Source organism: Ranitomeya imitator, chromosome 6 (assembly GCF_032444005.1).
Source record: "Ranitomeya imitator isolate aRanImi1 chromosome 6, aRanImi1.pri, whole genome shotgun sequence".
NCBI classification, from domain to species: domain Eukaryota; kingdom Metazoa; phylum Chordata; class Amphibia; order Anura; family Dendrobatidae; genus Ranitomeya; species Ranitomeya imitator.
In genome coordinates, this window is record NC_091287.1 from 572,467,357 (window position 1) to 572,483,300 (window position 15,944).

At 56.0% G+C, this 15,944-nt stretch overlaps 2 protein-coding genes across 2 annotated transcripts; both read left to right on the plus strand.

Annotated features, from left to right (window-relative positions):
- Positions 1-624: 624 nt before the first annotated feature.
- LOC138643515 (antifreeze protein Maxi-like) lies at positions 625-4,440 on the plus strand. The gene is made up of 3 exons (XM_069732413.1): positions 625-712; positions 1,965-1,977; positions 3,852-4,440. The coding sequence occupies exons 1-3, from the start codon at positions 625-627 to the stop codon at positions 4,438-4,440; spliced, it is 690 nt and encodes a 229-aa protein (XP_069588514.1).
- A 254-nt stretch (positions 4,441-4,694) lies between these two features.
- On the plus strand, positions 4,695-5,408 carry LOC138643516 (antifreeze protein Maxi-like). Its single transcript, XM_069732414.1, has one exon. The coding sequence runs from the start codon at positions 4,695-4,697 to the stop codon at positions 5,406-5,408; it is 714 nt and encodes a 237-aa protein (XP_069588515.1).
- The last annotated feature ends 10,536 nt before the right edge of the window (positions 5,409-15,944 follow it).

The following is a 15,944-nucleotide window of genomic DNA, read 5'->3' on the forward strand; positions in this document are numbered from 1 at the left end:
TAATGTCTATGTTCGTGACGCCACCTGTGGTTTTCGGTCAGTGAGGACCGATGCTGCTTAAAGGGGTCCTCTGGGGTGATGTTGTTGCAGCAGCAAGATGGTGACGCTTCCCACAGTTGAAGCGGGGTCCCCAGGGCTTCCCAAGTGCATGGCAATGTTGGTGTAAGCCGATAAATGAGCAAAGGACGAGGACACAGGTCTGCATACCTGGTTTACTGATGGTAGTAATAGTCCTCAGTCCAGGGCACCAAGTGCAGGGTAGCTGTCGACCGGCCGGCTTGGAGGCAATAGGAGATGCCTCTCCCAGGTGAGGTCCGTAAGCCTTTCCTACATGCGCTGTTTTTCAGTGCAATATACTCCCAGAAAACAGTTACATTTGGTGGTGGAAGATCATGGTCTGGGGTTACATTCAGTATGGCGGTGTCCGAAACATTTGCAAGGTGGAAGCAATATCAATAGCCTAAAATATCAATAATATTAGCTACCTCTTATATTCCAAATCATAAAAGGGGTCAGATTCTGCAGCCGGACGGTGCTCCATCTCATCCATCCATCTCTACAACCAGGTTCCTCCAGGCAAAAAAGATCAAGGTGCTCAAGGACCGGCCAGCCCGGTCATCAGACATGGACATCACTGAGCGTGTCTGGGGTAGGATGAAAGAGGAAGCTCGGAAGATAAAACCAAAGAATCTAGAAGAACTCTGGGAGGCAGGTAAGACGGCATTCTGTGCTATTCCTGATGACTTCATTAATAAATTGTATCAATCATTGTTGAACCGCATGGATGCAGTCCTTCAAGCCCATGGAAGTCACACAAAATATTAAACATGACTCTAATAGCACCACAACTTCATTCACCAATGTTATGCTACATATATTTGTATTTTAAGTTAATTATTTGTTTGAATATCACATTACTTTCTGTGGGCGCCAAAACTTTTGTGTTGCCAAAATCTGACCATTCTGTGTCCATTAACTGATCAATATTTCTGCATTGATGACAATTTATTTTCTTAACCTAAACCACATTTCGGAGGGTTTCAGCTTTCAAAAGAATCATTTATACAACCAATGGATGAATTTAACGTCAGGTTATAAGCTTTTATTCACATAACATGGATAAGCGACAGAACTTCTGTCAGGGAGTGTATTTACCGTATGGGAATAAACATACTAGAAATAGGAGGAAACCAATATGGCTAAATAGAGCTGTAAGGGGCGCAATAAGTGGCAAAAAGAAAGAATACAGAGAATTAAAGGAAGTAGGTAGTGAGGAGGCATTAAATAAATACAAAAAATTACATAAATTCTGTAAAAAGCAAATCAAGGCAGCAAAGATTGAGACAGAGAGACTCATTGCCAGAAAGAGGAAAAATAATCCCAAAATATTCTTTAACTACATAAATAGTAAGAAACTAAAAAATGATAGTGTTGGCCCCTTAAAAATAGTCTGGGTGAGATGGTGGATGAGGATGAGGAAAAAGCCAATATGCTAAATGACTTTTTTTCATCAGTATTTACACAAGAAAATCCCATGGCGACAAAATGTCTAGTGATAAAAATTCCCAATTAAATGTCACCTGCTTAACCCAGCAGGAAGTGCGGCGGCGTCTAAAAATCACTAAAATTGACAAATCTCCGGGCCCGGATGGGATACACCCTCGAGTACTGCAGGAATTAAGTACAGTCATTGATAGACCATTATTTTTAATCTTTAAAGACTCCATAATAACAGGGTCTGTGCCACAGGACTGGCGTATAGCAAATGTGGTGCCAATATTCAAAAAGGGGACAAAAACTGAACTCGGAAATTATAGGCCAGTAAGCTTCACCTCTACTGTGGGTAAAATCCTGGAGGGCATTCTAAGGGACGCTATACTGGAGTATCTGAAGAGGAATAACCTCATGACCCAGTATCAGCACGGGTTTACTAGGGACCGGTCATGTCACACTAATCTGATCAGCTTCTATGAAGAGGTAAGTTCCGGATTGGACCAAGGGAACCCAGTGGACGTAGTGTATATGGACTTTTCAAAAGCTTTTGATACGGTGCCACACAAAAGGTTGATACATAAAATGAGAATAATGGGGATAGGGGAAAATATGTGTAAGTGGGTTGAGAGCTGGCTCAGGGATAGGAAACAAAGGGTGGTTATTAATGGAGCACACTCGGACTGGGTAGCGGTTAGCAGTGGGGTACCACAGGGGTCAGTATTGGGCCCTCTTCATTTTAACATATTTATTAATGACCTTGTAGGGGGCATTCAGAGTAGAATTTCAATATTTGCAGATGACACTAAACTCTGCAGGGTAATCAATACAGAGGAGGACAATTTTATATTACAGGATGATTTATGTAAACTAGAAGCTTGGGCTGATAAATGGCAAATGAGCTTTAATGGGGATAAATGTAAGGTCACTTGGGTAGAAGTGATAAGATGTATAATTATGTGCTTAATTCTAAAACTCTGGGCAAAACCGTCAATGAAAAAGACCTGGGTGTATGGGTGGATGACAAACTTAAATTCAGTGGCCAGTGTCAGGCAGCTGCTACAAAGGCAAATAAAATAATGGGATGCATTAAAAGAGGCATAGATGCTCATGAGGAGAACATAATTTTACCTCTATACAAGTCACTAGTTCGACCACACTTAGAATACTGTGCACAGTTCTGGTCTCCGGTGTTTAAGAAAGACATAGCTGAACTGGAGCGGGTGCAGAGAAGAGCGACCAAGGTTATTAGAGGACTGGGGGGTCTGCAATACCAAGATAGGTTATTACACTGGGGGCTATTTAGTTTGGAAAAACGAAGACTAAGGGGTGATCTTATGTTAATGTATAAATATATGAGGGGACAGTACAAAGACCTTTCTGATGATCTTTTTAATCATAGACCTGAAACCGGGACAAGGGGGCATCCTCTGCGGTTGGAGGAAAAAAGGTTTAAGCATAATCACAGATTCTTTAGGGTAAGTTCACACAGGGCGTTTTTGCAGCTTTTTTATGCTAATTTTCAGCTGCTTTTTATAGTACCAGCAAAGCCTATGAGATTTCAGAAATCTCCTGCACACACATGGGGTTTTTGTGTGATCAGTATTTTGTGATTTGCTGTGTTCTTTTTTACATAGAGGATGTCACTTCTTTCAGCGTTTTTCACCCATTGACTTGGGAGTTATCATCAGCCGCTCCTGTGATATAAATAAATATTTAAAAAAATAAAAACAGCATGAATCCCCCCCTAATTTTGATAACCAGCCAGACAAAACTCACAGCTGGGGGCTGCAACCCTGAGCTGTCAGCTTCAGCAAGGCTGGTTATCAAGAATAGAGGGGTCCCCCCCATTTTTGACAACCAGCACTGCTAAACCTCACAGCGGGGGGCTGGTATTCTCAGGCTGGTAAGGAGCCATGGATATAGCCCCCCCAGCCTAAAAATAGCAGACCGCAGCTGCCTAGAAAAGGCCTATCTATTAGATGCACCAATTCTGGCGCTTTGCCCGACTCCTCCCACTTGACCTGTAGCACTGGCAAGTGGGTTAATAAGGGGTTAATGTCACCTTCCTATTGTAAGGTTACACTAAGCCGGCTTAGTAATGGAGAGGCGTCAATAAGAACCTATCCATCACTAATCCTACAGTAGTGAAAGGGTAAAATAAATAAACACACAGTAAGAAAAAAGTCTTAATGAAATAAATCACCGCACGGTTTTGTTTTTATTGTTCTGCCATTCCAGGCGAAGCCCTCGATCTTCTAAAAGAAAAATAAAATAAAAAAGCAAAAGTCCAGTGTACTCCCTGCTCCGTCGTAGTCTGATATAACGAGTGTCCCACGCAGAATCTGGGGGAAATAAAGCACCGGGAGCGCCGCTAATGCGACCGCCGCTAATGCGACCGCCGCTAATGCGACCGCCGCTAATGCGACCGCCGCTAATGCATCCGCTGCTAATGTGTCCACCGCTAATGCGACCGCCGCTAATTCGACCGCCGCTAATGCGACCGCTGCTAAGGCGACCGCCGCTAATGCGACCGCCGCTAATGCGACCGCCGCTAATGCGTCCGCCGCTAATGCGACCGCCGCTAATGTGCCTGCGGCTAATGCGTCCGCCGCTAATGCGTCCGCTGCTAATGCGACCGCTGCTAATACGTCCGCCGCTAATGCGTCCGCCGCTAATGCGACCGCTGCTAATACGTCCGCCGCTAATGCGTCTGCCGCTAATGCGTCCACCGCTAATGCGACCGCCGCTAATGCGACAGCCGCTAATGCGACCGCCGCTAATGCGACCGCCGCTAATGCGTCCGCCGCTAATGCGTCCGCCGCTAATGCGACCGCCGCTAATGCGTCCGCCGCTAATGCGTCCGCCGCTAATGCGTCCGCCGCTAATGCGTCCGCCGCTAATGCGACTGCCGCTAATGCTACCGCCGCTAATGCGTCCTGCCGCTAATGCGTCCGCCGCTAATGCGTCCGCCGCTAATGCGACCGCCGCTAATGCGTCCGCCGCTAATGCGACCGCCGCTAATGCGTCCGCCGCTAATGCGACCGCCGCTAATGCGACCGCCGCTAATGCGACCGCCGCTAATGCGTCCGCCGCTAATGCGTCCGCCGCTAATGCGACCGCCGCTAATGCGTCCGCCGCTAATGCGACCGCCGCTAATGCGACCGCCGCTAATGTGACCCCCGCTAATGCGTCCGCCGCTAATGCGTCTGCTGCTAATGCGTCTGCTGCTAATGCGTCCGCCGCTAATGCAACCGCTGCTAATGCGTCTGCCCGCTGCTAATGCGTCCACTGCTAATGCAACCGCTGCTAATGCGTCCGCCGCTAATGCAACCGCTGCTAATGCGTCTGCTGCTAATGCGTCCGCCGCTAATGCAACCGCCGCTAATGTGCCCGCGGCTAATGCATCCGCCGCTAATGCGTCCGCTGCTAATGCGACCGCTGCTAATACGTCCGCCGCTAATGCGTCTGCCGCTAATGCGTCCACCGCTAATGCGACCACCGCTAATGCGACAGCCGCTAATGCGACCGCCGCTAATGCGACCGCCGCTAATGCGTCCGCCGCTAATGCGTCCGCCGCTAATGCGACCGCCGCTAATGCGTCCGCCGCTAATGCGACCGCCTCTAATGCGTCCGCCGCTAATGCGTCCGCCGCTAATGCGTCCGCCGCTAATGCGACCGCCGCTAATGCGACCGTCGCTAATGCGACCGCCGCTAATGCGTCCGCCGCTAATGCGTCCGCCGCTAATGCGTCCGCCGCTAATGCGACCGCCGCTAATGCGTCCGCCGCTAATGCGACCGCCGCTAATGCGTCCGCCGCTAATGCGACCGAGCTAATGCGACCTCCACTAATGCGACCGCCGCTAATGCGTCCGCCGCTAATGCGACCGCCGCTAATGCGTCCGCCGCTAATGTGACCGCCGCTAATGCGACCGCCGCTAATGCGTCCGCCGCTAATGCGACCGCCGCTAATGTGACCACTGCTAATGCAACCACCCCTGGCTGTAAGCGACTGGGGAATGAATGAGACGCAACGGGGGCAGGCGCACTAACGAGCGGTGACGTCACCGAGCCTGCCCTCCCTCACTGCCTGACCGGAGGAAACCTCTGCACTGTGAGAAAATGCCGGGGAAGAGGATACCGCAGGTAATGTATCTATTCTATCTATCTATCTATTCTATTCTATTTATTATCTATCATTCTATCTATTCTATCATTCACAGCTCCCCACAATGTCCTTACTAACTGCGGCAGATCCCCCCAATGTCATCACTACGTGCAGATGCCCCCAATATTGTCACTGACTGTAGTCCCCCCAATATTGTGTTCCCGTCATGGCTCTCGTCCCGTCAGCTTCATGTATTCCCACATTCTAATCTGTGGTGACACTGGAGTCTCTAATTCCTGCATTTGAGATGTCAGACTTTCCGCACTCCCCGGCAGACATCAGCACAATTGGCCCATTTCATTGTCCTCTTCACCTCCCTACTGTCCTCGCTGCTCCCGGCTTCCTCTACCGGCCCATAAGCCCTGACTGTCCCCCACTCTCTGTCCCCCACTCTCTGTCCCCCACTCTCTGTCCCCCACTCTCTGTCTCCCACTCTCTGTCCCCCACTCTCTGTCTCCCACTCTCTGTCCCCCACTCTCTGTCCCCCACTCTCTGTCTCCCACTCTCTGTCTCCCACTCTCTTTCTCCCACTCTGTTCCCCACTCTCTGTTCCCCACTCTGTTCCCCACTCTCTGTCCCCCACTCTCTGTCCCCCACTCTCTGTCTCCCACTCTCCCCCACTCTCTGTCCCCCACTCTCTGTCTCCTACTCTCTGTCCCCCACTCTCTGTCCCCCACTCTCTGTCTTCCACTCTCTGTCCCCCACTCTCTGTCTCCCACTCTCTGTCCCCCACTCTCTGTCCCCCACTCTCTGTCCCCACTCTCTGTCCCCCACTCTGTCTCCCACTCTCTGTCCCCCACTCTCTGTCCCCCACTCTCTGTCTCCCACTCTCTGTCTCCCACTCTCTGTCTCCCACTCTCTGTCCCGCACTCTCTATCTCCCACTCTCTGTCTCCCACTCTCTGTCTCCCACTCTCTGTCCCCCACTCTCTGTCCCCCACTCTCTGTCCCGCACTCTCTATCTCCCACTCTCTGTCCCCCACTCTCTGTCTCCCACTCTCTGTCTCCCACTCTCTGTCCCCCACTCTGTGTCTCCCACTCTCTGTCCCCCACTCTGTTCCCCACTCTCTGTTCCCCACTCTCTGTCCCCCACTCTCTGTCTCCCACTCTCTCCCACTCTCTGTCTCCCACTCTCTGTCTCCCACTCTCTGTCCCCCACTCTCTGTCCCCCACTCTCTGTCTCCCGCTCTCTGTCTCCCACTCTCTGTCCCGCACTCTCTATCTCCCACTCTCTGTCCCCCACTCTCTGTCTCCCACACTCTGTTCCCCACTCTCTGTTCCCCACTCTCTGTCCCCCACTCTCTGTCTCCCACTCTCTCCCACTCTCTGTCTCCCACTCTCTCCCACTCTCTGTCCCCCACTCTCTGTCCCCCACTCTCTGTCCCCCACTCTCTGTCTCCCGCTCTCTGTCTCCCACTCCCTGTCCCGCACTCTCTATCTCCCACTCTCTGTCCCCCACTCTCTGTCCCGCACTCTCTATCTTCCACTCTCTGTCCCCCACTCTCTGTTTCCCACTCTCTGTCTCCCACTCTCTGTCTCCCACTCTCTGTCCCCCACTCTCTTTCTCCCACTCTCTGTCCCCCACTCTCTGTCTCCCACTCTCTGTCCCCCACTCTGTTCCCCACTCTCTGTTCCCCACTCTCTGTCCCCCACTCTCTGTCTCCCACTCTCTCCCACTCTCTGTCTCCCACTCTCTGTCTCCCACTCTCTGTCCCCCACTCTCTGTCCCCCACTCTCTGTCTCCCGCTCTCTGTCTCCCACTCTCTGTCCCGCACTCTCTATCTCCCACTCTCTGTCCCCCACTCTGTCTCCCACACTCTGTTCCCCACTCTCTGTTCCCCACTCTCTGTTCCCCACTCTCTGTCCCCCACTCTCTGTCTCCCACTCTCTCCCACTCTCTGTCTCCCACTCTCTCCCACTCTCTGTCTCCCACTCTCTGTCCCCCACTCTCTGTCCCCCACTCTCTGTCTCCCGCTCTGTCTCCCACTCCCTGTCCCGCACTCTCTATCTCCCACTCCCTGTCCCCCACTCTCTGTCCCGCACTCTCTATCTCCCACTCTCTGTCCCCCACTCTCTGTCTCCCACTCTCTGTCTCCCACTCTCTGTCTCCCACTCTCTGTCCCCCAGTCTCTTTCTCCCACTCTCTGTCCCCCACTCTCTGTCTCCCACTCTCTGTCCCCCACTCTCTGTTCCCCACTCTCTGTCCCCCACTCTCTGTCTCCCACTCTCTGTCTCCCACTCTCTATCTCCCACTCTCTGTCTCCCACTCTCTGTCCCCCACTCTCTGTCTCCCACTCTCTGTCCCGCACTCTCTATCTCCCACTCTCTGTTCCCCACTCTCTGTCCCCCACTCTCTGTCTCCCACTCTCTGTCCCCCACTCTCTGTCTCCCACTCTCTGTCTCCCACTCTCTGTCCCCCACTCTTTCTCCCACTCTGTTCCCCACTCTCTGTTCCCCACTCTCTGTCCCCCACTCTCTGTCTCTCACTCTCTGTCCCCCACTCTCTGTCCCCCGCTCTCTGTCTCCCGCTCTCTGTCTCCCACTCTCTGTCCCCCACTCTCTGTCCCCCACTCTCTGTCCCCACTCTCTGTCCCCCACTCTCTGTCTCCCACTCTCTGTCCCCCACTCTCTGTCCCCCACTCTCTGTCTCCCACTCTCTGTCTCCCACTCTCTTTCTCCCACTCTGTTCCCCACTCTCTGTTCCCCACTCTCTGTTCCCCACTCTCTGTCCCCCACTCTCTGTCCCCCACTCTCTGTCTCTCACTCTCTCCCACTCTCTGTCCCCCACTCTCTGTCCCCCACTCTCTGTCTCCCACTATCTGTCCCCCACTCTCAGTCCCCCACTCTCTGTCTCCCACTCTCTGTCCCCCACTCTCTGTCTCCCACTCTGTTCCCCACTCTCTGTTCCCCACTCTCTGTCCCCCACTCTCTGTCCCCCACTCTCTGTCCCCACTCTCTGTCCCCCACTCTGTCTCCTACGCTCTCCCACTCTCTGTCCCCCACTCTCTGTCCCCCACGCTCTGTCCCCCACTCTCTCCCACTCTCTGTCCCCCACTCTCTGTCCCCCACTCTCTATCCCCCACTCTCTTTCCCCCACTCTCTGTCTCCCACTCTCTCCCACTCTCTGTCCCCCACTCTCTGTCCCCCACTCTCTGTCCCCCACTCTCTGTCTCCCACGCTCTCCCACTCTCTGTCCCCCACTCTCTGTCTCCCACGCTCTCCCACTCTCTGTCCCCATTCTCTGTCCCCCACTCTCTGTCCCCCACTCTCTGTCCCCCACTCTCTGTCCCCCACTCTCTCCCACTCTCTGTCCCCCACTCTCTGTCCCCCACTCTCTGTCTCCCCCGCTCTCCCACTCTCTGTCCCCCATTCTCTGTCTCCCACTCTCTGTCTCCCACTCTCTGTCCCCCACTCTCTGTCCCCCACGCTCTGTCCCCCACTCTCTCCCACTCTCTGTCCCCCACTTTCTGTCCCCCACTCTCTGTCCTCCACTCTCTGTCTCCCACGCTCTCCCACTCTCTGTCCCCCACTCTCTGTCCCCCACTCTCTGTCCCCCACTCTCTGTCCCCCACTCTCTGTCTCCCACTCTGTTCCCCACTCTCTGTTCCCCACTTTCTGTTCCCCACTCTCTGTCCCCCACTCTCTGTCTCCCACTCTCTCCCACTCTCTGTCTCCCACTCTCTCCCACTCTCTGTCTCCCACTCTCTGTCCCCCACTCTCTGTCCCCCACTCTCTGTCTCCCGCTCTCTGTCTCCCACTCTCTGTCTCCCACTCTCTATCTCCCACTCTCTGTCCCCCACTCTCTGTCTCCCACTCTCTGTCCCCCACTCTCTGTCTCCCACTCTCTGTCCCCCACTCTCTTTCTCCCACTCTGTTCCCCAGTCTCTGTTCCCCACTCTCTGTCCCCCACTCTCTGTCTCCCACTCTCTGTCCCCCACTCTCTGTCTCCCACTCTCTGTCCCCCACTCTCTTTCTCCCACTCTGTTCCCCACTCTCTGTTCCCCACTCTCTGTCCCCCACTCTCTGTCTCCCACTCTCTGTCACCCACTCTCTGTCTCCCACTCTCTGTCTCCCACTCTCTTTCTCCCACTCTGTTCCCCAATCTCTGTTCCCCACTCTCTGTTCCCCACTCTCTGTCCCCCACTCTCTGTCCCCCACTCTCTGTCTCCCGCTCTCTGTCCCCCGCTCTCTGTCTCCCACTCTCTGTCCCCCACTCTCTGTCTCCCGCTCTCTGTCCCCCGCTCTCTGTCCCCCGCTCTCTGTCTCCCACTCTCTGTTCCCCACTCTCTGTTCCCCACTCTCTGTCCCCCACTCTCTGTCTCCCACTCTCTCCCACTCTCTGTCCCCCACTCTGTCCCCCACTCTCTGTCTCCCACTCTCTGTCCCCCACTCTCTGTCCCCCACTCTCAGTCCCCCACTCTCTGTCTCCCACTCTCTGTCCCCCACTCTCTGTCTCCCACTCTGTTCCCCACTCTCTGTCCCCCACTCTCTGTCCCCCACTCTGTCTCCTACGCTCTCCCACTCTCTGTCCCCCACTCTCTGTCTCCCACTCTCTGTCCCCCACTCTCTATCCCCCACTCTCTGCCTCCCACTCTCAGTCCCCCACTTTCTGTCTCCCACTCTCTGTCCCCCACTCTCTGTCTCCCACTCTGTTCCCCACTCTCTGTTCCCCACTCTCTGTCCCCCACTCTCTGTCCCCCACTCTGTCTCCTACGCTCTCCCACTCTCTGTCCCCCACTCTCTGTCTCCCACTCTCTGTCCCCCACTCTCTGTCTCCCACTCTCTGTCCCCCACTCTCTGTCCCCACTCTCTGTCCCCCACTCTGTCTCCTACGCTCTCCCACTCTCTGTCCCCCACTCTCTGTCTCCCACTCTGTTCCCCACTCTCTGTTCCCCACTTTCTGTTCCCCACTCTCTGTCCCCCACTCTCTGTCTCCCACTCTCTCCCACTCTCTGTCTCCCACTCTCTCCCACTCTCTGTCTCCCACTCTCTGTCCCCCACTCTCTGTCCCCCACTCTCTGTCTCCCGCTCTCTGTCTCCCACTCTCTGTCTCCCACTCTCTATCTCCCACTCTCTGTCCCCCACTCTCTGTCTCCCACTCTCTGTCCCCCACTCTCTGTCTCCCACTCTCTGTCCCCCACTCTCTTTCTCCCACTCTGTTCCCCAGTCTCTGTTCCCCACTCTCTGTCCCCCACTCTCTGTCTCCCACTCTCTGTCCCCCACTCTCTGTCTCCCACTCTCTGTCCCCCACTCTCTTTCTCCCACTCTGTTCCCCACTCTCTGTTCCCCACTCTCTGTCCCCCACTCTCTGTCTCCCACTCTCTGTCACCCACTCTCTGTCTCCCACTCTCTGTCTCCCACTCTCTTTCTCCCACTCTGTTCCCCAATCTCTGTTCCCCACTCTCTGTTCCCCACTCTCTGTCCCCCACTCTCTGTCCCCCACTCTCTGTCTCCCGCTCTCTGTCCCCCGCTCTCTGTCTCCCACTCTCTGTCCCCCACTCTCTGTCTCCCGCTCTCTGTCCCCCGCTCTCTGTCCCCCGCTCTCTGTCTCCCACTCTCTGTTCCCCACTCTCTGTTCCCCACTCTCTGTCCCCCACTCTCTGTCTCCCACTCTCTCCCACTCTCTGTCCCCCACTCTGTCCCCCACTCTCTGTCTCCCACTCTCTGTCCCCCACTCTCTGTCCCCCACTCTCAGTCCCCCACTCTCTGTCTCCCACTCTCTGTCCCCCACTCTCTGTCTCCCACTCTGTTCCCCACTCTCTGTCCCCCACTCTCTGTCCCCCACTCTGTCTCCTACGCTCTCCCACTCTCTGTCCCCCACTCTCTGTCTCCCACTCTCTGTCCCCCACTCTCTATCCCCCACTCTCTGCCTCCCACTCTCAGTCCCCCACTTTCTGTCTCCCACTCTCTGTCCCCCACTCTCTGTCTCCCACTCTGTTCCCCACTCTCTGTTCCCCACTCTCTGTCCCCCACTCTCTGTCCCCCACTCTGTCTCCTACGCTCTCCCACTCTCTGTCCCCCACTCTCTGTCTCCCACTCTCTGTCCCCCACTCTCTGTCTCCCACTCTCTGTCCCCCACTCTCTGTCCCCACTCTCTGTCCCCCACTCTGTCTCCTACGCTCTCCCACTCTCTGTCCCCCACTCTCTGTCTCCCACTCTCTGTCCCCCACTCTCTATCCCCCACTCTCTGTCCCCCACTCTCTGTCCCCCACTCTCTGTCTCCCACTCTCTGTCCCCCACTCTCAGTCCCCCACTCTCTGTCTCCCACTCTCTGTCCCCCACTCTCTGTCTCCCACTCTCTGTCCCCCACTCTCTGTCCCCCACTCTCTGTCCCCCACTCTGTCTCCCACTCTCTGTTCCCCACTCTCTGTCTCCCACTCTCTGTTCCCCACTCTCTGTCCCCCACTCTCTGTCCCCCACTCTCTGTCCCCCACTCTCTGTCTCCCACTCTCTGTCCCCCACTCTCTGTCCCCCACTCTCTGTCCCCACTCTCTGTCCCCCACTCTGTCTCCTACGCTCTCCCACTCTCTGTCCCCCACTCTCTGTCTCCCACTCTCTGTTCCCCACTCTCTGTCCCCCACTCTCTGTCCCCCACTCTCTGTCCCCCACTCTCTGTCTCCCACTCTCTGTCCCCCACTCTCTGTCCCCACTCTCTGTCCCCCACTCTGTCTCCTACGCTCTCCCACTCTCTGTCCCCCACTCTCTGTCCCCCACGCTCTGTCCCCCACTCTCTCCCACTCTCTGTCCCCCACTCTCTATCCCCCACTCTCTTTCCCCCACTCTCTGTCTCCCACTCTCTCCCACTCTCTGTCCCCCACTCTCTGTCCCCCACTCTCTGTCCCCCACTCTCTGTCTCCCACGCTCTCCCACTCTCTGTCCCCCACTCTCTGTCTCCCACGCTCTCCCACTCTCTGTCCCCCATTCTCTGTCCCCCACTCTCTGTCCCCCACTCTCTGTCCCCCACTCTCTGTCTCCCACTCTCTGTCCCCCACTATCTGTCCCCCACTCTCTGTCCCCCACTCTCTCCCACTCTCTGTCCCCCACTCTCTGTCCCCCACTCTCTGTCTCCCACTCTCTGTCCCCCATTCTCTGTCTCCCACTCTCTGTCTCCCACTCTCTGTCCCCCACTCTCTGTCCCCCACTCTCTGTCCCCCACTCTCTGTCCCCCACTCTGTTCCCCACTCTCTGTTCCCCACTCTCTGTTCCCCACTCTCTGTCCCCCACTCTCTGTCTCCCACTCTCTCCCACTCTCTGTCTCCCACTCTCTGTCTCCCACTCTCTCCCACTCTCTGTCCCCCACTGTCTGTCCCCCACTCTCTGTCTCCCGCTCTCTGTCTCCCACTCCCTGTCCCGCACTCTCTATCTCCCACTCTCTGTCCCCCACTCTCTGTCCCGCACTCTCTATCTCCCACTCTCTGTCCCCCACTCTCTGTCTCCCACTCTCTGTCTCCCACTCTCTGTCTCCCACTCTCTGTCCCCCAGTCTCTTTCTCCCACTCTCTGTCCCCCACTCTCTGTCTCCCACTCTCTGTCCCCCACTCTCTGTTCCCCACTCTCTGTCCCCCACTCTCTGTCTCCCACTCTCTGTCTCCCACTCTCTATCTCCCACTCTCTGTCTCCCACTCTCTGTCCCCCACTCTCTGTCTCCCACTCTCTGTCCCGCACTCTCTATCTCCCACTCTCTGTTCCCCACTCTCTGTCCCCCACTCTCTGTCTCCCACTCTCTGTCCCCCACTCTCTGTCTCCCACTCTCTGTCCCGCACTCTCTATCTCCCACTCTCTGTCTCCCACTCTCTGTCTCCCACTCTCTGTCCCCCACTCTTTCTCCCACTCTGTTCCCCACTCTCTGTTCCCCACTCTCTGTCCCCCACTCTCTGTCTCTCACTCTCTGTCCCCCACTCTCTGTCCCCCGCTCTCTGTCTCCCGCTCTCTGTCTCCCACTCTCTGTCCCCCACTCTCTGTCCCCCACTCTCTGTCCCCACTCTCTGTCCCCCACTCTCTGTCTCCCACTCTCTGTCCCCCACTCTCTGTCCCCCACTCTCTGTCTCCCACTCTCTGTCTCCCACTCTCTTTCTCCCACTCTGTTCCCCACTCTCTGTTCCCCACTCTCTGTTCCCCACTCTCTGTCCCCCACTCTCTGTCCCCCACTCTCTGTCTCTCACTCTCTCCCACTCTCTGTCCCCCACTCTCTGTCCCCCACTCTCTGTCTCCCACTATCTGTCCCCCACTCTCAGTCCCCCACTCTCTGTCTCCCACTCTCTGTCCCCCACTCTCTGTCTCCCACTCTGTTCCCCACTCTCTGTTCCCCACTCTCTGTCCCCCACTCTCTGTCCCCCACTCTCTGTCCCCACTCTCTGTCCCCCACTCTGTCTCCTACGCTCTCCCACTCTCTGTCCCCCACTCTCTGTCCCCCACGCTCTGTCCCCCACTCTCTCCCACTCTCTGTCCCCCACTCTCTGTCCCCCACTCTCTATCCCCCACTCTCTTTCCCCCACTCTCTGTCTCCCACTCTCTCCCACTCTCTGTCCCCCACTCTCTGTCCCCCACTCTCTGTCCCCCACTCTCTGTCTCCCACGCTCTCCCACTCTCTGTCCCCCACTCTCTGTCTCCCACGCTCTCCCACTCTCTGTCCCCATTCTCTGTCCCCCACTCTCTGTCCCCCACTCTCTGTCCCCCACTCTCTCCCACTCTCTGTCCCCCACTCTCTGTCCCCCACTCTCTGTCTCCCCCGCTCTCCCACTCTCTGTCCCCCATTCTCTGTCTCCCACTCTCTGTCTCCCACTCTCTGTCCCCCACTCTCTGTCCCCCACACTCTGTCCCCCACTCTCTCCCACTCTCTGTCCCCCACTTTCTGTCCCCCACTCTCTGTCCTCCACTCTCTGTCTCCCACGCTCTCCCACTCTCTGTCCCCCACTCTCTGTCCCCCACTCTCTGTCCCCCACTCTCTGTCCCCCACTCTCTGTCTCCCACTCTGTTCCCCACTCTCTGTTCCCCACTTTCTATTCCCCACTCTCTGTCCCCCACTCTCTGTCTCCCACTCTCTCCCACTCTCTGTCTCCCACTCTCTCCCACTCTCTGTCTCCCACTCTCTGTCCCCCACTCTCTGTCCCCCACTCTCTGTCTCCCGCTCTCTGTCTCCCACTCTCTGTCTCCCACTCTCTATCTCCCACTCTCTGTCCCCCACTCTCTGTCTCCCACTCTCTGTCCCCCACTCTCTGTCTCCCACTCTCTGTCCCCCACTCTCTTTCTCCCACTCTGTTCCCCAGTCTCTGTTCCCCACTCTCTGTCCCCCACTCTCTGTCTCCCACTCTCTGTCCCCCACTCTCTGTCTCCCACTCTCTGTCTCCCACTCTCTATCTCCCACTCTGTCTCCCACTCTCTGTACCCCACTCTCTGTCTCCCACTCTCTGTCCCCCACTCTGTCTCCCACTCTCTGTTCCCCACTCTCTGTTCCCCACTCTCTGTCCCCCACTCTGTCTCCCACTCTCTGTCCCCCACTCTCTGTCTCCCACTCTCTGTCCCGCACTCTCTATCTCCCACTCTCTGTCCCCCACTCTCTGTCTCCCACTCTCTGTCCCCCACTCTCTGTCTCCCACTCTCTGTCCCCCACTCTCTTTCTCCCACTCTGTTCCCCACTCTCTGTTCCCCACTCTCTGTCCCCCACTCTCTGTCTCCCACTCTCTGTCCCCCACTCTCTGTCTCCCACTCTCTGTCTCCCACTCTCTTTCTCCCACTCTGTTCCCCAATCTCTGTTCCCCACTCTCTGTTCCCCACTCTCTGTCCCCCACTCTCTGTCCCCCACTCTCTGTCTCCCGCTCTCTGTCCCCCGCTCTCTGTCTCCCACTCTCTGTCCCCCACTCTCTGTCTCCCGCTCTCTGTCCCCCGCTCTCTGTCCCCCGCTCTCTGTCTCCCACTCTCTGTTCCCCACTCTCTGTTCCCCACTCTCTGTCCCCCACTCTCTGTCTCCCACTCTCTCCCACTCTCTGTCCCCCACTCTGTCCCCCACTCTCTGTCTCCCACTCTCTGTCCCCCACTCTCTGTCCCCCACTCTCAGTCCCCCACTCTCTGTCTCCCACTCTCTGTCCCCCACTCTCTGTCTCCCACTCTGTTCCCCACTCTCTGTCCCCCACTCTCTGTCCCCCACTCTGTCTCCTACGCTCTCCCACTCTCTGTCCCCCACTCTCTGTCTCCCACTCTCTGTCCCCCACTCTCTATCCCCCACTCTCTGCCTTTCACTCTCAGTCCCCCACTCTCTGTCTCCCACTCTCTGTCCCCCATTCTCTGTCT